General features: G+C 44.8%; 1 protein-coding gene across 1 annotated transcript in view; it reads left to right on the top strand.

Annotated features, from left to right (window-relative positions):
- Window positions 1–24,403, top strand: part of HERPUD2 (HERPUD family member 2) — a 339,768-nt gene that overhangs the window by 19,469 nt on the left and 295,896 nt on the right. The window contains exon 2 of the mRNA XM_086964819.1: window positions 2,035–2,423. Coding sequence (XP_086820945.1) covers window positions 2,277–2,423 — 147 coding nt within the window. The 5' untranslated portion in view covers window positions 2,035–2,276. The remainder of the gene's footprint in view (window positions 1–2,034; window positions 2,424–24,403) is intronic.

Here is a 24,403-nt window from a genome sequence, read left to right as displayed (position 1 = left end):
TCCATCAATTTCCTAGGGTCAGTCCAGAGGAGGTTCACTTCCTGTGTCACTACATCAATTTTATATTCCAGTGTTGTCTTGTGCCTTATATAGCTGCTAGAATGATGGCTGCGTGGGATTCCAAATTTTGGCCCGACTGGGCCTCCATTGGCTTCTGTTGAACTCCGAAACAGTGGATCCTGTTGGGGAGCCCTGAGCACTTAAGGCCTCACCATGGACCCTCCCCTGACATTGTCCTGGTTTGGTTTCTGGTGTTCCTTTTAGTTCTCTGCCTAATATCTTTGTCCGGGGCCACCACCGACAGGCTTCCGCTGTGCGTAATTCACACTGATACGGAACTGAGCTCAAGCTCCACGTATACAGTTCTTTTGCAGTTCCCGTAGGCAGAATCCCAGGCACAAGCACCCACTCTCGGTATCCCCTTCAGTAAACTCGCCGCCATGTGTCAAACTACAGACTTGTGCGCCTTGTATTAAATACTGCTGCTCCCCCAGTTCTTCCCCTAATTCCCGGGTCTTTTTACTGGGTGACCAGTGGGCCCTCCACTGTTTTTTATGCCACCCTTCGACCCCCCTGTCAGGTTCTCAGGCCCCTCTGAATGTTTTCCCTCTTGCTCTCTCGCCGCTCAGTGGCCTCTTGGAGCTGTCCTAATCTCAATTCCTGCCGGGCCCCAATAAAATCCCCTGAGCCCGTCCTTCTCTTGCTGCTCCTCTCAAGATTTAGCACATACTGCCATCTTTAGCGCCTGTGCCTTCCAGAGGGTTCTTGTGCTCCCCGTGACCTAGTCCACTGGGAGTCGCTCCCTGCACGTAATGGTGGACTCCCCCTCCGTCACCTTTTCATCCGCAGAGTGGTTGATGGCTGCGCTGCCATCCTGGGTGTGGCTCCGTCTGCGGAGTTCCAGAGAGGTCTTCAGGTTTTACTGGGTGGCGCCGCCACTCCACTTGCTGCCTGGGCCCTCTTGCGACTTGTGGTCCTGTTCCCCCAACTTTTGCAGTTCAGGCGGTCCCAGGATAATTGTTGCCTCAGGCTATAGCCACCCGGAGCCGGAGGAGGAGTTAATTTATTGTTGATTAGTTAAAATCTTACAGCGTTAGACAGAATAAAAATATCATGAAAGAAATGAATTTTGCCATTATAGTTAAAATCACTAATATTATTAAAATAGTTTTTACATATTTACATTGATGGGGAACAGACAAGGAACAATTTCCTCATATAATAGATAAGAAAGTTTTCGTTACATAAGGCTAAAAGTAAGGTCGCATAATATGTCATTATCGTTTCTTCACCTCTGATACATTTTACAAATATACAATTCAATTCCATATCAGATGGTTTAAGGCATGCTATCATCGCTTGTCTGCATGAGCGAATATCCCGAAGCCGAGCTGGCGAGCGGCTGGCTCCAGGTGCGCCTTGGCCATTCCTCAAGGCAATATGTTTGGTCACCTGTCTGAGTTGAAAAAAATTCCCGTTTTGGCACCTGTTATTTAACTGTTTAGGGCGCATCTGAACAATGTAAAGCTGGGTTTCTGCACTGCAGTCAAACACTTAAAGTCTTGGAAATTGCCAAATATTAGTCTCCCTAGCTACTTATCTCCCCTTCATTAGTATTTTTCAATACTAGCATGTACCGACAGATTTTGTGTGTGTGTCTTGTTGAAATCTTTCAGTCGTTCAATGGCAGTATGTTCAGACATCTGTTCTAGAGATGTTGACCAGCACCACCATGCTCATCGTCCTAATAATAATAAATAGGAAAATGGCTATTTGTAGATTATAAATTGTAACTATCCTTGTTGTTTAGGTCCAAAATATGCCCAAGAAGACCATTTGTTTTCTAACACATCCCTGAATCCAAAGTGATTTAATGCTATGTTTATTACTTGCTATGTCGTAAATGCTTTTGATCTCCTGATCATCTGTATGATGGCCAAAACCATCCAGCTGTTAACAATTTTCCGACTTTTGTTTTTATAGATTTTAGATCTCTCTTTTCAGTATTGTATTTTTTGTGTGCATTTTTCACAGGTTGATACAAGACTCGTGAAAGGACAATGGCAGTTGCTGAATGGGCAAAAGTACCCTTCTTGTTCTGTGTGCTGTGAGAAGGCAGATATCGTTTGTGATGGATTGCTACCCGCCTAATCTATACATGAGTGAATAAGTAGACATTTTCCTTAAACATTTTTTTTTTTACCCTCGACCCTGGAGCCGCAAAGCAAGACCATTTTAATTACGGGCTCTTTCACTGTGAACACTTCTTCAGCAACATGGATCCAAGTTTGATGGACATCCCAGTTACCCTGGTGATTAAAGCCCCCAGTCAGAAGTATGATGATCAGACAATTGACTGTTTTTTAGACTGGACAGTTGAGAAGTTAAAACATCATCTTTCTAAGGTGTATCCCAGTAAACCGGTATGTTTTTGAAGAATTATTTGATTTGTATCCAAAGTTTTGTATTCGCTAGCCTTGTTATCAGCTTAAATGTTGTGTACATTGATGCTCTTTTCTTTTCTGTTGATGTCTAGTTTCATAGACCACACCATAAAAGAGGGAGAAGGAGGTTCTGCAGACCAGGCCGTCCTCCTAAGGATAATTGCGAAAAAAGAAGCCAGTATCTGGGTTCAGGGACCTGTCTTGTGTGAAGGCTACCTATCAGGAGTGTGTAGGTGTAGCCATGAAGAAAGAGAAATGTTCTTTCTTGTTTTCCCCTCACTCACCGGAGTTTCCTCTCGGTGACATGCTTCATCATCGGGGTCATCCCAGTTCTCTACGAAAAGGGGCGTGCTGCGACTCTCGAGCTACGAAGGAGCACTGTTAAGTGAAGGACTAGGTGTGGTGAGAGAAAAGTGGAGTGGATGTGTGTGTGAGTGTTAAAAATACCGTGCTAGTGGGCCTCAATGTTTTATTCTGCTCCTAGACCGGTATGTTAAAAATGGGGTTTATACTGTATGCCAACCTGTGATGTGGGTTGGTTCAGTATGTGGTCAACATGTTTCACGCTACCCCTAGCGTTTCGTCAGGACCATACAGGGACCAGCCCTGTATAATGCCACTCCTAAAAAACCTAGATTTAGGATTCGAAGAATAGATTAGTGCAAATGATATTTACAGTGAATGACGCTGTTCCAACTCGGGACACGCGTAGGTTTTGTTCAATGGTGAACCTGAAAAAGATATGAACAAAGGAAATGTTAACAGCCACCTTGCCCCTATCTCAACCGAGATCGGGGTCTTTTAGTCCTTCAAAACGTACATTTGTCCATGCACGTTCACTCATGCACATGATCTATATGGTGTGAGTTCGCCATAATGGTACGTGCATGCTTTCAAAGTCTGATGCCTGTCGTTGATTTACACTAGAAGTGAAATAACGTGAAAAAATCGTGACCGACATACATCAGTGACTATACATAGAACAGTGAACACACAAATCAGACACACAATCAACGAGAAAGTATTCCAATATTTACATTTGTTGGTGCAAAATGGCACATCATGGTCTCATAGGGGGGCGGTATCGCCTCGGATGCCTTTTGAAAGAAACACCTTTTGACCCCACATCTAGTGTTTTGATAAGCCTAGATGTGGAGAGTCTTTACACAAGCCTGCCGCACAAAGAAACATTGGAAATTCTGGAGGAAGTCCTGTTTGAAGAGGAGTGGACCTATCACGCACCTAGACATGTGGTCCTGGAATGTTGCCGGCTGGCCCTCACAGAAAATTTCTTTCGATTTGAGGAGACCCTATACCGCCAACAACATGGGACTAGCATGGGCAGCACTTTTGCGCCGAGCATAGCGGGACTATATGTCCACCAGCTTGAGAAAAAGAAAATCCTATTTGCCAACAACCCTTACATCAATCACATCAAACTATGGAAACGACATCAGACTTTGAAAGCATGCACGTACCATTATGGCGAACTCACACCATATAGATCATGTGCATGAGTGAACGTGCATGGACAAATGTACGTTTTGAAGGACTAAAAGACCCCGATCTCGGTTGAGATAGGGGCAAGGTGGCTGTTAACATTTCCTTTGTTCATATCTTTTTCAGGTTCACCATTGAACAAAACCTACGCGTGTCCCGAGTTGGAACAGCGTCATTCACTGTAAATATCATTTGCACTAATCTATTCTTCGAATCCTAAATCTAGGTTTTTTAGGAGTGGCATTATACAGGGCTGGTCCCTGTATGGTCCTGACGAAACGCTAGGGGTAGCGTGAAACATGTTGACCACATACTGAACCAACCCACATCACAGGTTGGCATACAGTATAAACCCCATTTTTAACATACCGGTCTAGGAGCAGAATAAAACATTGAGGCCCACTAGCACGGTATTTTTAACACTCACACACACATCCACTCCACTTTTCTCTCACCACACCTAGTCCTTCACTTAACAGTGCTCCTTCGTAGCTCGAGAGTCGCAGCACGCCCCTTTTCGTAGAGAACTGGGATGACCCCGATGATGAAGCATGTCACCGTGAGGAAACTCCGGTGAGTGAGGGGAAAACAAGAAAGAACATTTCTCTTTCTTCATGGCTACACCTACACACTCCTGATAGGTAGCCTTCACACAAGACAGGTCCCTGAACCCAGATACTGGCTTCTTTTTTCGTAGTTTCATAGACCTCAAGTAGATTGTAGACTATACCAACAGTATTTAATTTTGTTAGCTTGAACAGAAAAGGAACACGTACAACATACTAAGAAATATGATTTTAAAAAGCATTTCATACCTCTTTTGTGACAAATCAATAACCACCAAACACAAGCATTATTGGCTAACTCTTGAAAATCTTTATCGGCATCTATCTCCAATCCATATCACCTCAGGCAGTCTGTTTTGTGCTCAAAATTACAGTGCTATGAAAAACGCCCTCAGGGTGGTAGTGGTTCTAAACATGCTTGATGATGGTGACCACTACCTGCTTATTCTATTTGCTTATTGGTGACTTTTGACATGGTAGTCCATCAGACTTAATCTCTATCCTTTTCACCCAAACGTATCTGGTACAGGGTCTTTGATGCTGATCTTTGCAACTAACCAAGGTCCTGTTAGTGCACCTAGAATCTTCCACTCCCTTCTCCTATACATGCTCTGCGGAGTGCCTCAGTCAGTCTTGTAACCCATGCTGATTATTATTTGGTAAGCACACTCCCGAATCACTATTGATACATTTGCTGATGACGCTCATTACCTTGGCCTCAGGTGTTCTTAGTGAATGGTATTCACCTCCTTAACCACTCTTGGATTTATACCCACTCTGTAGGAAGTCTGCTGGTAGCTGGAAATGGTACACTTTCAAAGCTGAATTTCCTATCTTGTTCTTCCTGCTGTAAAATCATTAAGAAATTGTTCTCATCTCTCCTACTGAACTGGATCTCCTCTTCTGAGGTCATATATGCTGAATTTCTAGGATTGGTGCTTGATCCTTTCACAAATGTTGAATTGCATTTAGACAAAATCTTGCCTGTTTTTTCTTAATCTGTTAAAGTAAATTAGATCATGTATTCTAGACTTTTCTGAAACGTTTTTCTTGGCCAAACTCCAGGCTTTAGATTATTAGACAATCACCTTCTTGCAGTCTTTTCCCTCAGTTCCTTATTCATTTGATGCAATACTTCAGTCCGTTACCTGACTCATAACCACCTCAAGATGAAAAGTGGTCATACAGTACTAATGTGCTATATGATTTTCTCTGGGTTCCTCTTCATGACAGTATTGATTGCAAATATTGCTATAATATACAAGGGTTTCAAAACCAAGCAACCTAGGTACCTTACAGCAAAGTTATTTGTGTTGTCTTCTCATGCAATAAATGTGTACTTAATTTGAACATTCCACTTTATTAACAAAAAAACCTCCCAGACATTCTATACAAATGGATCCAGACTTTTCAGCACTTTCTGAAGGAGTGATTGTTTTACTCCACACCACCTTTCTTTAAAATGCCTCTTAAAGAAACAATCTGTTTTCCCACCAATTTCAAAACCTCTGGCTCATTTAGCTCCTCAGCCAATCCTGATTTAAATGTCTCCGTTATGCCTATCAACTGCTCCTTCAGACCTCAACTTCACTTTCATAACAAACGTAATTTCTTTCCTTCTGCTAGGTTATCTGTAATAACTAAGTTGCTATATCATCTCTATGGTTTGTTGAGCCATGTGAATTTTTTGCACAAGTGAATGAATAACATTTGCATCAGTTTTTCCAAAGAGAGACCAAGGTATGCATCAATTTTGGTAGTTGTCTGGTTGTTGTAGTAGGACATGCTATCATTCGTTCTTCTGCCCCTTCGGTTACCCCCTTCATTTTGATCTTTTTTAGTGAATGTTAGAAATGACGGTCTCTAGTGGGCATAGGTATGCACTTTGTCCAAGTAGGGTGTAAATATGCAGTGAGAGGCAGCAAGAGTATTGTTTATAACACAAGTAGTCTTTTATTGGTATATAACACAAGTTCAGTCAGTCAGTTGTGGCGTGCTTTTAATCCCCTCTTCCTTCTTCACTTCAGGTGAAGGACTTGTGTTGAGCTTCTCCTCAGCCAGACAGACGAATGCACAAAAGAAAAAAATAAGAGAAAGACCAAGTTTTAGTAGGGCTTTCTTCTCTATGTTAACCAAGGAAAAGGTGTGAGGGAGAGACACCCCAGCCATTACCAGTGGTCGCGAGCGCTTGGCAGCTTTATTTTTAGAAAACCCCCTCATGAATTCCCCTCAGGCATCCCAGCTCTGGACGTCGTTTTACTCGTTCCTGAGCTCGCTCTAGTAAACCCTCCCCTCACGCGGGCATGTACCTCAGGGAGCCACGCTCCTCCAGGAGCGTGGCTGGCTTGGACGCGGTACCCAAAGGGGTCCGGTTCCTGATCCTGAAGTCGTTGCTGGCCCTCTCTGGCAAGGCGCAGCGTCTCTCCCTATTCTGGTCTCCCGGGAAGAGCGGTTCTGGAGTTATTCAGTCCGTCGGGTCCTCCGGCCTGGGGCTGGTTTCTCGGCGTGTTCTCGCTTCCGGGTTCTTTGGCGATGACAACACACCTCTCGTCCTCCATGTTAGTCCTGATAAAGCTCTCCTCCTCGCTCTCCTGGTACGCCATTGGTGCATGTGACAAGGTCACATGGGCCGGGTTGCTCCCGCGGGACGGAGTGCAATTAAAGCGGACGAGAGGTTCTTCTTCCAGTGGTTCACATGGCGACTGTAAATAAAGGACGGGGGAGACCTAAGGGGGAAAATAGTCAACGGAGTTCTCCTCCTCCCGGTCCTGGGCATCCATATTGTGACACATTCCCCCCCCCTAGACAGTTCATGATTGGGGAACTGGTCGACACGGGAGAGGAAGTTGGCGTTAGCATTTAGCTTGCCTCTCTGATGTTGAACCTCAAAGGAAAAGGGCTGGAGAGACAGAAACCACCTCAAAACCCTGGCGTTATTCCCCCGGTTGCGACTCAACCACTGAAGGGGATTGTGGTCCGTGTACAATAGGAATGGGGAGCCCTCCATATAATCCCGTAGCTTGTCAATGGCCCACTTAACCACCAGACACTCCTCTTCAATGATTGGGTAGTTCTTCTCACGGGGGAACAACTTACGGCTGATGAAGAGCACTGGCAGCTCCACCCCGTTAGCTGTTTGTTAGGACAGTACTGCGCCGAGACCTGTGTCTGATGCGTCTTTTTGGAGGATAAAAGGCTTTGAAAAATCAGGAGACTCCAATATAGGACTGGAAGTGATGGCTTGCTTTAAGTCCTGAAAGGCTTGGTGGGCTTGTAAGGAGGGGGACAGGAGGTCCCTCTCTCTAACTCCCTTCTTTAGGAGATCAGTTAGTGGGGAGGCTATCTGTGAATAATGGGGAATAAATCGGCAATAATACACCCAAGTAAGCCCAGAAATGCCTTAACACCTTTTTTGTTGTTGTGGGGAATGTGGTGTTGGTGATGGGTTTTACTTTCTCACTTTGTGGTTCGATCACCGCGTTTCCCAACAGGTACCCTAAATGCAGATGAATACCTCAAATGATCCCGCAACACCACATCCATAAGTCTCTGAAATGTGGCCGGTGCACCGTGAAGTCCAAAAGTAAGAACCATAAATTCGTAGAGGCCAGAGGGGGTAGTGAAGGCAGATTTTGTTTGGTCCTGTGGAGAGAGGGAGACTTGCCAATAACCCGTAGTAAGATCCAGGGTGGTTATGTAGCCGGTTTCCCTGAGCTGTTCAATTAGTTCATCCACTCGAGGCAGAGGATAGGAGTCAAACTGAGAAAAGTCATTTACAGCTCTGAAATCTATGCAAAACCTCACCGACCAGTCTGGTTTTGGTACGAGCACTACAGGGGACGACCATTCGCTCTTGGAGGAACGTATGACCCCCTCATTGTGAGCATGTTTTGGATTTCATCTTCAATGGCCTAACGACTGGCTGCGGGTATGCGATATGGGCACTGTCTGATGACCTTCCCAGGAAGAGAGGAGATGGTATGCTCTACGAGAGAGGTCCGCCCTGGATTGTCGGTGAATATAGGAGAAAAAAAGATGAGCATGTTCTCTAATGCTGTATGTTGGGGTTCTGATAAGGCCTGGTTTATGTCTAGTTTGGGTCAGTGTGGAGGACGTTTCACTTGTTTCTGTGGTTCGCATTAGATTGATTTTGGGAGGTGGTCCCAGCCATTTTTTTAGCAGATTGATATGGAATATTTGGGTCTTGTTTTTGGTGTCCGTAATTTCAATAATCTGGACGTTTGCCCCTGAGAATTGTCAAGAAGGGTTCGGCTCTCATTGGGTTTTTCTTTTTCCCAAGCTTCCTTAGTCATTTCTAAAAGAGTACGGGATTGGCGGCCGTATAGAAGCTCAACGGAGGAACACCCCAAGCTACTTAGCTTCTGACAACGGCTGACGAAAAGTGCTAGGGGCAGTAGAGCATCCCAGTCGGCCCCTTCAGCAGTCCTCATTTTCTTGAGGGTCAGCTTTATTGTGCCCTTATATCGTTCACACGATCCGTCCATTTGGGTATGGTAGACTGATGTTTTTATTTGTGTTGATATATAGGGATTTACACACTTGCCTCATCAAACGGGAAACAAAAGGAGGGACCTGGTCGGTGAGTATCTCCCGAGGGAATCTCACACAAGAAAATAGTTCTAAGAGCTTCTCGCAGATAGTAACAGTGTTTGGGGTCCGTAAGGGAAAAGCCTTTGGGTACCGGGTGGCATCATCGATTGACTAGGGCATATTGATTTCATTTTCGGGATTTAGGTAAGGGCCCTACGAGATCCATGCCTACACGCTCTAATGGCTTTTCGATGATGGGCAAGGGTTGTAAGGGTACTGCAGGCGGTCAGTGAGGATCTTTTTTTTGGCACACCTCACACTCTTGGCAATACTTGGTGATGTGTGCATGTTTACTAGGCCAGTAAAACTGTTCTAGGATATTTTGGCTAGCTTTTTGTGCCCTCATATGTCCTGCCAACAAATGGCTATGGGCAAAGAACAGGACTTGGGCTCTGAACCTCTGAGGAACAAGTAACTGTTTGGGACTGGTTGGGGTCTCCTTTCTGTAGAGAAGGTCCTGTTCTACCACGAAAGATGGATACGTAGGGGAAGGAGTGGACGCCTGTTGCCATGCCATTTGAAGAGTAGGGTCATTCTTTTGTGCATACCTAAAATTCCGATCACCCTGCTTGGCGTAAGGAATATGGGGGAGGTGGCTGAGCTTCCCTAAACTCAGGATTGTCAGTTCCTAGTATTAGTTTTTCAGGTAGGTTGGGGTAACACTCCTGTGATGATCTGACGCTTCGTACCATCAGGTAACATTACTTCTACTTTGGCCACTGGATAGACCTTTGTATCACCATGGACACACCTGATGGGTATTTGTTTATATAGGTGGATATCTTCTGGTTTGACTAAGGCTCTTTGGATCACAGATTGCTTACACCCCGAATCAAGTAGAGTTTTAACATATACCCCATCTATGACTAAACTTGCTTTAGCCAAACGTAAAAGTGAGATTAAGGAGGAGACTTGGAGGGAGTTGGTGGAGGCAAGTACGTTGAGGAATGGCTCACTTTTCTGGGGCATTGTTAACAAACCATTATTTCCGGAAGACCCTAGTAATACAATTGGCTCCCACATAACAGAAGAGGAATGGGTGGCCCATTTCCAACTAATGTTCAAGGCCCAGAAGGGCAACCCTGCTCAATTACCTTATTTGTCAACTACTTCTCCCATGGTATTTGAGAGGGCTGAGATAGAGGCAGGTATTGAAGGCCTAACGAGCAACAAGGCCCCGGGTCCAGACGGATTACCGCCAAACTTCTTCAAATCGGATCCCTCATTCTGGGCACCAATCCTTACAGCTGTCTTAAATGCAGTGGCCCTGTGATGGCTGCCCTGCTGCCTGGGGAATTTCTACCATCGTCCCAGTATTTAAAAAAGGGCATCGAAACAGCACACATTGTTATCGTCCCATCTCTCTTATCGACTCTGTGGTTAAGGTAATGGGAGGGGCCCTATTGGAAAGACTATCTTTGTGGGCAGAGGAAGGTAACATCATCTCCGATTCCCAATATGGGTTCAGGCCAGGAAAGTCAACGGTAGCCCAATGTCTAAATCTGTACCTGGTCCTCGGTAAGTACACGATGGCCCGCCCGGGGACTATCTACATGGCCTTCATGGACCCATCGTCCGCGTTTGACTGCGTTAATCGGGTCAAGCTGTGGCAGTCCATGAGGGCCATGGGGGAGGAGGCCTCTATCGTGGACTTTCTGATGGATGTGCATAGAGTAACCAGAGCAAACGTCAGATATTCGCAGGACCTCCGGGTATCCAGGACATTTGATGTTGAGAGAGGGGTGAGGCAGGGATGCATCCTTGCACCCTTCCTCATTAATTTTTATATCAATGACCTGGAAGAAGTACTGGTAGCGACAGGGGTTGGCTTCCCCCATGTAGGTAGTCTGCATCTACCTGTCCTCCTATACGCGGACAACGCTGTTCTGATAGCAAGAACCCCAAGAGGTTTGCAACGCCTACTGGATGCCTTTTTAAACTTCATGGGGTCTCGTGATTTAAAGATTAACAATGCCAAATCCTACATTATGCAGGTGGGGCCTGTTATGGCTGGATTTTCTGATTAGATGGGATCAGCCCCTAGGGGCCCCTCCAACCCAGCCAGAACGTAACCACATCCCTCCTCAGGACCATCTATCCAGGCACCTGGGTACCTACCTGAGGATGGGGAACTCTCAATATACAAGCTCATATCATCAGAAACACCACCAAATCTACAGGGATACTAAGAATACTCACCGATTACTAAGGATATCCATGCCCTACAACACACTCATACCTTATAGTCTCGCGGCCACTCAGACCCAGACTAATCTACCCCAGGACAGATATGACACACAATCCGGTGTGTCTACACATGGGCCTGCAGAACCCAATGCTCTCTTTTCCAAACGGTTTACAATCGGGCAAACCTAAACGCTGGTAATCCCCCCCAACGCTCTCACTTACACAAGCCACAATCCTGTGGGTATACGCGCTGGTAATCCACCCCAACGCTCTCACTAACGCCGTATATCAACGACGACCACATTCCTATGAGCACCTTCAGTTATATGTTGGGAAGTCTCTCTCTCCCTATTCACTAAGGGCTTGCTACTACAATATTAGGAGTTAGCCAATTAATATAATGTACCTCTTATCCTTGGCATCAAAGGTCCACTCGCTCCCTATTTATATGATCACCACTTACCTGATTGGGGTTACTCATCCATTCATATAAACAACAACCACCTAGATGCTACATTTACCCTGACTGAACAAGAATACAAGTCACATATCAGTTCACTAAAAACTGGGGGTTACTTTATTATAACAATATAAACAGCTACACAGATCTGTATTGTACAAAGACTATAAATAGAACACACCGCTGCAAGGAAAAGGATTAGCAATACAATAGCCTAGGGAATAAAGACAAGATTAAGATGCAAGTGTAAAGTAAACTAATATGACAGGACCGATATCACCTGATTAGTGTGAAGTCTTGTTCTAGCTGTCATCTGGGTTCCTCTCTCGTCTGTGCCTTGGCTCATCTCAGACTCTCTCTCTCTCCTGCACTCTTGGATACACCTCTGCGCTGATCACTTTGCGCTGGACTCCTCTCCCCCACGAACTGTCTCCACTTTCCAGCTTCAATCTAATGGTTTCTGCCGCTCTGATGCTCTTCATTCCACTAGCTTGTTCACTCTGTTTTAACTGTCCAATTAACTCCAGCTGCTCCCACAGGTTAGTCCACGATCTCTCCTCCGTCTCTTCTAAAAGGCATTACTTCAGACTCCAGCTATTCACACCTCCTCCTGATAAGTAACTGCTTCTGACTGCTTCCTTCAGTTCCAGCTCACTGACTGTCTGTTTGTCTTCTCTCTGTTCCAAGCATGTCCTGTCTCTTCTACTCTTGCAATTCCACTCCTCCGACTCTACCAACACTCTCTGCTCCTTCAATTCAACTCAGCTCTCTCTAGCTTGAACCCTCTCTCTCTCTCCTACTCCAACAGCTCCTCACTCTTCTACCACTCCAGCTTGACTCCTCTCCGCTCCGCCAACTCCACTCGACTGCCTGACTCCGCCTCTGCACTTCACTGATATAGAATGCTGTTTCCTCATGGAAAGTTCCAGCCATCAGCCTGCCGCCCACCAGATCTCTGCATCACCTCGCATCAAGGACACACACCCAGCCGGCCGGCCTTTTGTTGTGTCTTCCACACAGAGAATAATACAGCGTACCGATAAGGGCTGGCCCAGACCGGTTCTCTCCAAGTGAAAAACAGCTTTAACTATAAACTTTACCTTTACCCTTGAAGCCTCTCAGCTCCATCAAGATGGAGTCCCTCTAGTTCTAGGCCTGTAGGCTTGAAAGGGATGAAATGCCCCTTAGCTCTGCCAGAATACCTACATAAACCATACCAATGTGTCTACTATAAGCAAGTATGTCAAAGCCAATAGGCAATAGACAGGTTAAGTCAAGAATAAGGGATCTATCATCATATTAAGCAGCTATCCTCTTCTAGGTCTGGAAGAAAGGGCTTAAAAGGGCCAACACAAGCTAAGAATACCTATCCTAGATGTGAGCAAGATTAAAGTCTATATCACTGCTAAATAGAGCTAAAAACCCTGCCATTACATTCCACCCTTAGATCTTTATCTTGCGAACATCTATAAACAACAACATCCATATAAACAAACATCAACACAATCTATCAACAAACCAAAAACCAAAAAGACTCTCTAAAAAGAATGACAACTTAAGGAAATTCCACCTGAAACTCAATGTAGGGAATACAAATCTAACAACCAACTGAAAAAAATCAAAGCACCCTTGACTTGAATGCTGAAACATATCTAAGATTGGATCTGATAACAACAGAAACTAACCAAAGCATCCTCAAACTAAATGTGCCTCAACTTCTAGTGATAACTGGTGAAATCTAGTGATGTAGGGACTTATGTGTTGAATGAAAACAACAAGGGGCCTAAATGGGGCCTACCTACTTCGGACAACTTAAGAACTAAATATGTTTCAACTTCTAATGAAAAACAACAAAGGGCCTAAATGAGGCCTACCTACTATGGTCAACTTAAGCTAATGATGACTCATGAAATCTATTGGTGTAGGGGCTTGTTTGTGGGATGAAAATAACAATGGGCCTAAATGAGGCCTACTGAAAAAATTTGGTGAAATCTGAGAAGTAAACATGACAAACGGTTCTTAAGGTCTGGGCAAACATTAATACATAATCATACTAAAAGACACACCTCCCAGGACAACCTAAAGTCTAGGGTAACCACCCTTTGATCAATCAAGGTGAAAGTGTAATAACAGGAAAATAAAGACAACCCCATTTCTACAAGATAGCTGGTGTATATATAAAAGTACAAAACAGTTAACACCTAGTTTCTTCACACTGTGGAACACATGTGTGCACCACCAATCTTTTTCTTTTTTAATCCCGCCATACTGTTTTGCAGAAAACAGGACTACATAAACATCAAAACCATGATGACATATTTTTTTTTAAAAGTGGGGCCTGTTCATAGTGATTGCAAAGAATAATGCAGGCCAAGGAATTACATAACAAAATCCTTTTGCGGGAAATCGTATTATGATGGAGTCTGTCAAAAATTAAAAAGAAAAATTGTATTTGTGTTTTCAAAAATAGAAGTCCAAAATCAATTTTGGGACATCAGTGTAGGTCACCACCCTGCATCCTCTGTCACTTCCTCCGATGCGGCCATCCACCACCAATCCGGTCTGGTCTGGTCTAGTTCCATCTTCCAAAAAATAATAAACTAACATAAAAACATGAAAGTAAAAAACTAAAATAAGAAAGGAAGTGGGGGGGGGGGGCGACCCACACACCAACACCACAACCCAGCAATCCTAGGACAAGAAAACAAGTATCATTAATCTTGCAAAATAAAATTTTCCATTTAAAAAGCACCCCAAGTGCTTTTCATTATTGAAAAGAAAACATCCTAATTAATTAAAAACATTAGCAAAATCTAATTTTTAAACACATCCAGAAGGGCCTAGTCATACCCTAATCCTCTGTGAGACAGCCCCTCCCTTCAGAATACGCAGGAGCCAGGCTACAGTGTGAAGTAATTTGAATCACTGCCAAGTGATGATCTCACAGCAGGAGCAGGGCGCTGCAAGCCTCCCTTTCCCTGATCAGAGAAGCCTGCCCAGGCCTACTGTATCTAACTAACTCCAAGGGCCAAGAGTCCCTTATCAGCAGGCAATGAAGCTGTCTGCGCCGACAGCAAGGAAGAGCGAGTTCACCCCTCCCTTACATAAACATTCCGTCCGCGGAACAAAATTGGATTTTGGCCAATCATAACAAGACAGGCCGTGTTCGGAGCCTGCAGAGGAAAAAACCCCGCCTTCACAAACCAGCTGGTCTGCCAAGGTCGACAAACACATTCTTTGTAAGCTGTTCCCAGGCCTGATTTCTCTAACTAACGAAAGCTAGCATTTAAAAAAAATAAAAAAAAAAAAAAAAACAATTCTGTTACAATGTACTGCTACTTAAAAGCTCCACTTTCTAAAAAGATTTTTTTTTTTTTGTCTAACTAATTCAGCTAAAAGACAAGACATTTGAAACATGGGCATTTATTTAGCATGCAGATCAACACACAAAAAGGAGCAATTTACTTCTGCACACAAGAAAATGCATTCTGCATTTGAAAAAACGAATTATCATGGACTATTGAGTTTAATATTTCCCTGCACATATCTTTTACCGTCAAGGTATTACCTTTCTATCAACAGCTTGTCAAAGTACATAGGCGAGCCTTGTAACTAAATGCAAATTAAACTAATTTAAGGGAGATGGTAGTGTGTTATAGTTATCATGTTTAACAATATATTCTGCTCCACCCTAACTATACACACTATCATCCAAAAAATAAAAATATATACTGTCAGCTGTTGAAAGAGAAATAAATTTAAAACAACATAAAATGCAGACACATTTCACCATTGTATTTTGTTCAACCAGGGGCAACATGTAACTTTGCATCATAGCGTAATTAATCATGCAAGCCATTCAATCCAACCTAATAAAAGGGCCAAATTCATATATTATCAAACAGCCATTTATTTTATAACTGAGTGGGTTAACTTACATATGCCGGTTTTGCTGCATATCAAAACATTCACATTTGAAAAAAGGTTCAGCTTGCATCAGGGAAAATAATAATGAGAACACATTTATTTTAAAAGCACACGGTTGCCTTTCACTAATTAAAAGCACATGTTACCATGCACTGTCGGGCAAGATTGATTATTCTCAACCTGTGATCATCGCAAAACATCGGCCAGCACATTCCTTTCTAGATGGAAAACCCTCAAAGAAATAATTAATGAAAACAGCCCCGTAGCGTGCGCACACCAACTGAGCCATCTTCTAATATTTCACTCATTTTAAACCATGCATTCAAAAATAATTCTCCACACGTCTGTGGATGCATATTCAGAAGCACATTTAAAAGAACACAGCTCTCTCCGTGCAAACTCTTATCTCAATCCGACTGGTTGATTTATAACTTACCGACCTCTAAGAGTCAGACACATGAAGTCATCAGTTCCAAGGCAAACCCACACAAATTCGTAGACGCATTTCTAAAAGAATGTTAAATGAACAGAGCCCTACGCTCAGCACAAGATGTTACCTCTCCTTCAAGAAGCTGACAAAGCACGTAGGCAGACCCAGGAACCAATAAAAGTCAAAATCAAACCACCAATCATCAAAATATTCACTGACTTTTAGATAACCATGCAAGTTAAACAGCATGTTAGAATAAATACTGCCATCACAATTCAAGATATTAACCCTTTGGCAGCTCAAGCACAATCATTCCCCAATGACTTCAGATACATGGGAAAGTCATGAACTCATCTCTCCACGTTTACAGATAACACGTACGCACATCTTCAAAACGTTATCCCCAAGCACCCGAGAGAGATCCAGCTCTCTCCTGCCAAACGTAATGATAATATGCCCTGTCCAAGCCATGACCACATGGCGCTATTCACAAGCCATATTTACAAGACAAGCTCTTAACAAACAATATATCCAAGGCGCAATGCACAAGGAACACAGCAAATCAACATGAGAACATGCACCTCACAAGCCACATTAACATGGCGCTATTCACAAGCCATATTTACAAGGAGCTATATGCAAAGAACTCCACAAATCATATAACAATGAACACATTTCACATTGCACAGCATAAGCAAATGCAGCAAGCAAGTTAATGGACAATTTAAAAGCATTTTTTACACACATTTATACAATTGGACAATCACAAAGATGTTACTGGCTCCCTCATGTAATGCCATCCTTCAACCCTGACAGTTGAAATACCAAAACGAAAACCATTCCTTCCACCCTGAATAAGCCAAATGCCATGATGCAATGCAATCTCCTCACGCTGCAACTGTTCAAGCCCATAGGTCACACAGGCTACATAAACTGCCAAACTACGCCAGATAGAACTGGCGCTCAGGGCACTCCCTCACAACACATGGGAAACAATCTAAGCACATGGCCAGGCACACAGGATTCATAAGCAGTTCGTGACGCCAGATGTTATGGCTGGCGCTCAGGGCACTCCCCCACAACACATGGGAAACTCTCTAAGCACATGGCCAGGCACACAGGATTCATAAGCAGTTCGTGACGCCAGATGTTATGGCTGGATTTTCTGATTAGATGGGATCAGCCCCTAGGGGCCCCTCCAACCCAGCCAGAACGTAACCACATCCCTCCTCAGGACCATCTATCCAGGCACCTGGGTACCTACCTGAGGATGGGGAACTCACAATATACAAGCTCATATCATCAGAAACACCACCAAATCTACAGGGATACTAAGAATACTCACTGATTACTAAGGATATCCATGCCCTACACCACACTCATACCTTATAGTCTCGCGGCCACTCAGACCCAGACTAATCTACCCCAGGGCAGATATGACACACAATCCGGTGTGTCTACACATGGGCCTGCAGAACCCAATGCTCTCTTTTCCAAACGGTTTACAATCCGGCAAACCTAAACGCTGGTAATCCCCCCCAACGCTCTCACTTACACAAGCCACAATCCTGTGGGTATACGCGCTGGTAATCCACCCCAACGCTCTCACTAACGCCGTATATCAACGACGACCACATTCCTATGAGCACCTTCAGTTATATGTTGGGAAGTCTCTCTCTCCCTATTCACTAAGGGCTTGCTACTACAATATTAGGAGTTAGCCAATTAATATAATGTACCTCTTATCCTTGGCATCAAAGGTCCACTCGCTCCCTATTTATATGATCACCACTTACCTGATTGGGGTTACTCATCCATTCATATAAACAACAACCACCTAGAAGCTACATTTACCCTGATTGAACAAGAATACAAGTCACATATCAGTTCACTAAAAACTGGGGGTTACTTTATTATAACAATATAAACAGCTACACAGATCTGTATTGTACAAAGACTATAAATAGAACACACCGCTGCAAGGAAAAGGATTAGCAATACAATAGCCTAGGGAATAAAGACAAGATTAAGATGCAAGTGTAAAGTAAACTAATATGACAGGACCGATATCACCTGATTAGTGTGAAGTCTTGTTCTAGCTGTCATCTGGGTTCCTCTCTCGTCTGTGCCTTGGCTCATCTCAGACTCTCTCTCTCTCCTGCACTCTTGGATACACCTCTGCGCTGATCACTTTGCGCTGGACTCCTCTCCCCCACGAACTGTCTCCACTTTCCAGCTTCAATCTAATGGTTTCTGCCGCTCTGATGCTCTTCATTCCACTAGCTTGTTCACTCTGTTTTAACTGTCCAATTAACTCCAGCTGCTCCCACAGGTTAGTCCACGATCTCTCCTCCGTCTCTTCTAAAAGGCATTACTTCAGACTCCAGCTATTCACACCTCCTCCTGATAAGTAACTGCTTCTGACTGCTTCCTTCAGTTCCAGCTCACTGACTGTCTGTTTGTCTTCTCTCTGTTCCAAGCATGTCCTGTCTCTTCTACTCTTGCAATTCCACTCCTCCGACTCTACCAACACTCTCTGCTCCTTCAATTCAACTCAGCTCTCTCTAGCTTGAACCCTCTCTCTCTCTCCTACTCCAACAGCTCCTCACTCTTCTACCACTCCAGCTTGACTCCTCTCCGCTCCGCCAACTCCACTCGACTGCCTGACTCCGCCTCTGCACTTCACTGATATAGAATGCTGTTTCCTCATGAAAAGTTCCAGCCATCAGCCTGCCGCCCACCAGATCTCTGCATCACCTCGCATCAAGGACACACACCCAGCCGGCCGGCCTTTTGTTGAGTCTTCCACACAGAGAATAATACAGCCTACCGATAAGGGCTGGCCCAGACCGGTTCTCTCCAAGTGAAAAACAGCTTTAACTATAAACTTTACCTTTACCCTTGAAGCCTCTCAGCTCCATCAAGATGGAGTCCCTCTAGTTCTAGGCCTGTAGGCCTGAAAGGGATGAAATGCCCCTTAGCTCTGCCAGAATACCTACATAAACCATACCAATGTGTCTACTATAAGCAAGTATGTCAAAGCCAATAGGCAATAGACAGGTTAGAGTCAAGAATAAGGGATCTATCATCATATTAAGCAGCTATCCTCTTCTAGGTCTGGAAGAAAGGGCTTAAAAGGGCCACCACAAGCTAAGAATACCTATCCTAGATGTGAGCAAGATTAAAGTCTATATCACTGCTAAATAGAGCCAAAAACCCTGCCATTACAGGGCCACGACAAAGGAAAAAGTTCTGTTTCTCAGTAGGCCCCGAGAAGATCCCCACAACTCCTGTCTTCTCATATCTAGGGGTATTGCTGGATGAGCGCTTGAAGTGGGGGCCTCTTATCCAAAGGAAAAGGGGGGATTTCAACAGAATAGTGGGTGCAATTTTCAGCTTCGCTGCCAAGATGGGCTACCGACCAATTGCAGCGCTGCTGAAAATGTACAAGGTGAAATGCGTTTCATCCGTAAACTATGGCAGTGAAGTGTGGGGGTACACCACGGCAGCACCACTGCAGGTGGTAGAAAACACATTTTTAAAACGCCTCCTGGGAATGCCCATTTGCCTACCGAACCTCATAGCCTATGAAGAACTGGGGATCCCCTTTTTATGTGACATTCTCGCCTTGCGCCCTATAGTTTTTTGGCTTAAGTGCTGGCTTAACACAGACCTAAAACTAACCCAGCAAATTATGATGGACTGTATGTCCCTGGACCATATGCCCCGAATCCCCTGGCTATGTTATATTCAAGACCGCCTTTCAGAATTGGGTCGCCCTGACCTCTTTTTTTTTTTTAAACCTTTAACCATTACAAGAAAAGATGTTGTATCTATTAACGATGTAGTTATTTCCAGAAGGAGGTTGGAAAGGGACGCTAAGGAATCATGTAAACCCAGTGTCCGTAAATACCTGACCATAATAACTGAGCCATCAACAGAGTCTTATCTCCTGGGGACCCTGACTACCTACGAGCGCTTTTTACTGGTAGGTTCCGATTAGATTATTTCCAGTGCCCAAGGGGTCCAGAAGTGTTAGCACCCTGTGGCTGCGACAATCTGTCTCCACAGGATCTGCTTCACTTCACGCTCTTCTGTAAATATTATGTTCCCCGGAGACACTTTTTATTCCCCCTTTTAAGGAGGCTCAATTTTAGTCAGGTGCGTCCAGCTCTCTTGCACCTTCATATGTTAAAACCGGAGTGCATCATTTTTATTGTAGGGTACCTAAAATCACTGATGAGAACCAGGGCATGCCTAGAATATTAACTAACCATGGGGGGCTGTTGCACCTTTCATCACACACATGTGTTTTATGTGCTCGTGAGATTTTGACATTTAACCTTTTGTACGTGTAGCATTTTATTTACATTTTGGAATATATGAATTTTAACTTTTAATGTATGTATCTAAGGTTTGTTTATTGTTATTATGACTTTTATGGTTTACTTGTTGTAAAACCAAATGAAGTCTTATGAAATGGAAAAAAAAAAAAGAAATTACTAAACTTACGTAGAAGCAGGTGCCCATCTCCTCGGTATATAAGACGTCCCTGGGAAGGTAACTGACATCCATAGGTTCCTCCATACTCTTTTTCTGGGGACAGAAGCGGGCTATGTGACCCCAAGCTCCAAACTCAAAACATTGGGGATCCTTTTATTGGAAGGGGTTTGGCTTTTAAGAAGCAGGTTTATTCATGTGGACCCCGGGTTTAGGGTGTCTCTTGTCTATTTTCCTTGGACCGGGGCGCTGACTCCTCTCTCCCTCCCATGGGGACGGTCTCGATTGAGCACGGGAGCAGGTGGTCGCCATCTCCACTGCTTGTTCCATCGAAAGGTGGGTGTTTTTGTTTAAGCCACCTCTGAGTGGAAATAGGGAGAGCTTCTAAGAAACACTCTAGATAGATGAGGGACATTATCTCCTCTTTGGTATGCTCCTGGGGCCTCAACCACTTATCTGCGCCTGCTTTTAGTTTGTGAAACAAGGTCTTAGGTCAGTCCCCTGGGTTTCCTTTTTCTTTACGGAAGACTACTCTATACGCCTCTGCGTCCATCCCCAGATGATCCAGGGTCACTTCTTTTATTTCTTTATAGGAGGTGTTATCAGTATGGTTGGGTGCCTAGTAGGCTGCCTGGGCCTCACCAGTTAACAGGGAAGCCAAGAAATAGGGCCATTTTTGTTCATGCCACCCAGATGCTTTGGCTGCTCGTTCGAAATTGACAAGGAACGCATCTGGGTCATCACCTACTGTACACTTCTGTAAGGCGATGAGGGTAAAATTAGGTGGAGTTCCTTGCCTGGCAGGAGCCTGAGTAGTGAGGCGTTCCTGTCCTTCTAACATATTGTGAAGGCTCTCGATGTTTTGGCTAAAGGTGGTACTAAAAAGTGCTCGACCGGCTTGGGCCGACGACATGTGCCTCTCAAATGCCCACCTGAGTTTTTCCTGTCCATGTATAAGCTGTTGGAGGAGGTTCTCCATTTTGTAGTTGCAATGCAGCAAAGTCCCACTTCTGACACCACGTGTAAATACGCAGTGAAAGGCAGAGAGAGTATTGTTTATAACACCAGTAGTCTTTTATTGGTTATATAACACAAGTCAGTCAGTCAGGTGTGGCATGCTTTTAATCCCCTCTTCCTTCTTCACTTCAGGGGTAGGATTTGTGTCGAGCTTCTCCTCAGCCAAATAGACGAATGCACAAAAGAAAAAAATAAGAGAAAGACCACGTTTTAGTAGGGCTTTCTTCTCTATGTTTTAGCCAAGAGAAAGGTGCGAGGGAGAGACACCCCAGCCGTCACCAGTGGTCGCTAGCGTTTGGCGGCTTTATTTTTAGAAAATCTCACTCGTCAATTCCCCTCCGGCGTCCCAGCCCTGGACGTCAGTTTACTCGTTCCTGTGCTTGCTCTAATAAACCATCCCCTCACACGGGCACGTAACTCAGCGAGCCACGCTCCTCCAGGAGCATGGCTGGCTTGGAAGCGGTACTGGAAGGGGTCCGGCTCCCTATCATGAAGTCGTTGCAGGCCCTCTCTGGCAAGGCGTCTCTCCATCTTCTGGTCTCCCGGGAACAGCGGTTCTGGGGTTAATCAGTCCGTCTGGTCCTCCAGTCAGGGGCTGGTTTCTCGGCGTGTCCTCTCTTCCAGGTTCCTTGGCGATGATGACACATCTCCCGTCCTCCACGTTGGTCCTGATAAGACCCTCCACTTCGCTCTCCTGGTACGCCAGTGTGGCTCACTGGTTAGAGGCGGCAGACCCGAGAGCAGAGGACGGCCCGGGACCAGGGTTCGATTCCCGGCGCGGCAGGTTTCTGGACCAGGGTCAGCGGACTCGATAATTCTCTCACCTCGGTGCCCACTCTGATCAGCAATCACACTCGGCAACTCTGGGCATTAGCTTGCCTCATCTTCACTAACGGCCCCACCAGACCGCCGGGGATGCCTGGTCTCACCCTGGAGATACCCATTAAGGGACCATCTCTCAGGGAAGCCAGGAAGGGTTTCGCAGCGGTCGAAGCGCCTTGGGACCCTACGGGTAAGTAGTGCGCTATATAAATGCCTATACATTTACATTACATTTACATTGGTGCATGTGACAAGGTCACATGGGTTGGGTTGCTTCCACAGGACACAGCACAATTAAAGGGGACGAGAGGTTCCTCTAGTAGTTCCCATGGCGACTGCAAATAAAGGACGGGGGAGACATAAGGGGGGAAATATTCAACGGAGTCCTCCTCCCGGTCCTGAGCATCCATATTGTGACACAGAGACCCTTCCTTCTAGACAGGGTAAGGAAAATATACGTCTAAAATAACCCCTGCTCACCCCCTTGGCAGCTAGGCACGAGCAGTCCGGCTTATCTCAGAGGCAATATGTACAGCATTTGCACAGAATACACAGTAAATCAGTGAAAACCCCAGAAACGGAAACCACACCAGTTTTAGAAAATAAAAACAATATTGTTTTGTGTAAAACAAGACCAAAACTATAGAAATCCAATATACAGTAATCAGAATACGAATATTGCAAGAATTACCTTGAAATCTAGTTCCTGGATGTCGCTAGCTCTGTCCGGGGCTATCACGTTGTCATAAACAAACAAATCCAACAGTTAAAGCTGACTGCGGCGCCACAGGCCAGCTACGCTGTCAGTTAGACCTGCAAACAGTACCTTGGAAATGTAGGGCATCCTGGACTTTGCGATGAACTCCTGAGATGCGGCGTCAGCAAACATCGGGCCAGTAGGTCAGAGAAGGCGTCATCAGGCCCTTGAAGTCACACACGTTGCAAACTGAACTCTGATGTTGAAGTCAGGAGCGCTGGCTGGCATCGGGGCTGCAGTGTGCAGGGCAGCGGTGTGGTGCGCTGTGCCCTCAGGTCACGGTGCAAGCAGCAGCTCAGTGAGGTATCCAGCTGCGTTGGTGAGACCAGGGCTGTGATGTGAAGCAGGACGGGTCGATACTTGTCGCTGTGCTGGCAGGTCACGGTGCAAGCATGTCGTCGTAGTTGCTGAAGCTCTGTTGGCAGATGATCAGGAGTCAATAGCGTTGGTAGGCCAAGGCTGCAGTGTGGGATGAGGTGGTAGTCGAGTAACCTATGAACGGTGACCTCAGACCACGGTAGAGGCGTGGAGTGGCATCATCGGGGATACAGAGGACGGCGATGTGAAGTGCAGTGCCCTCGGGTCACGGTGCAAGCAGCGGTGGCGGTGAGACCGGGGTTGCAGTGTGAAGCAGGCGATGCTTGTTGACCGTGTCGGGTTGCCTTTTCTTCTGTTGCTAGATAAGGCAAAAGTGCCAAGAAGGGATTTTTTCAACTAACAAAGTCTTCTTCACTCAAACAAATGAATTTATCAGCCTTTATTAGTGGCTTCTTGCAAACAAATCAACAAAATTAATTATATTCATTCAAAGTGAATATATCGACAAAGGAGATGCAAATAATGCAAGAACGGGTGTATACTTTGTAAGTGCAAATTTATGTAGAAAATTCTGTTTATAAATAAGGGTATACAATACAACTCACATAAATACAAAAGCGACTGAGCATTTATTTTCACGACAATTATTTTCTCAACACTTTTGTTGTAGACCATTTCAAATATCTGCAAATGAGAACATCATTGAATATACAATTAACATTTCCAGAAAGATCAATTAAACATGAAATTGGGTAAAATATCGACGTTTCGGTCTGTTCTTGTGCCAACTTCTGCAAGAACATCTTCTGGACGAAATGTTCTTATGTGGACTGAATACCCTAGATCAATAAATGAATGTAATCT

This window comes from Lissotriton vulgaris, chromosome 4_1 (genome assembly GCF_964263255.1).
Source record: "Lissotriton vulgaris chromosome 4_1, aLisVul1.2, whole genome shotgun sequence".
NCBI lineage: Eukaryota > Metazoa > Chordata > Amphibia > Caudata > Salamandridae > Lissotriton > Lissotriton vulgaris.
Note: the sequence above shows the minus strand (reverse complement) of the source record. Positions and strands in the feature narration are given on the sequence as shown.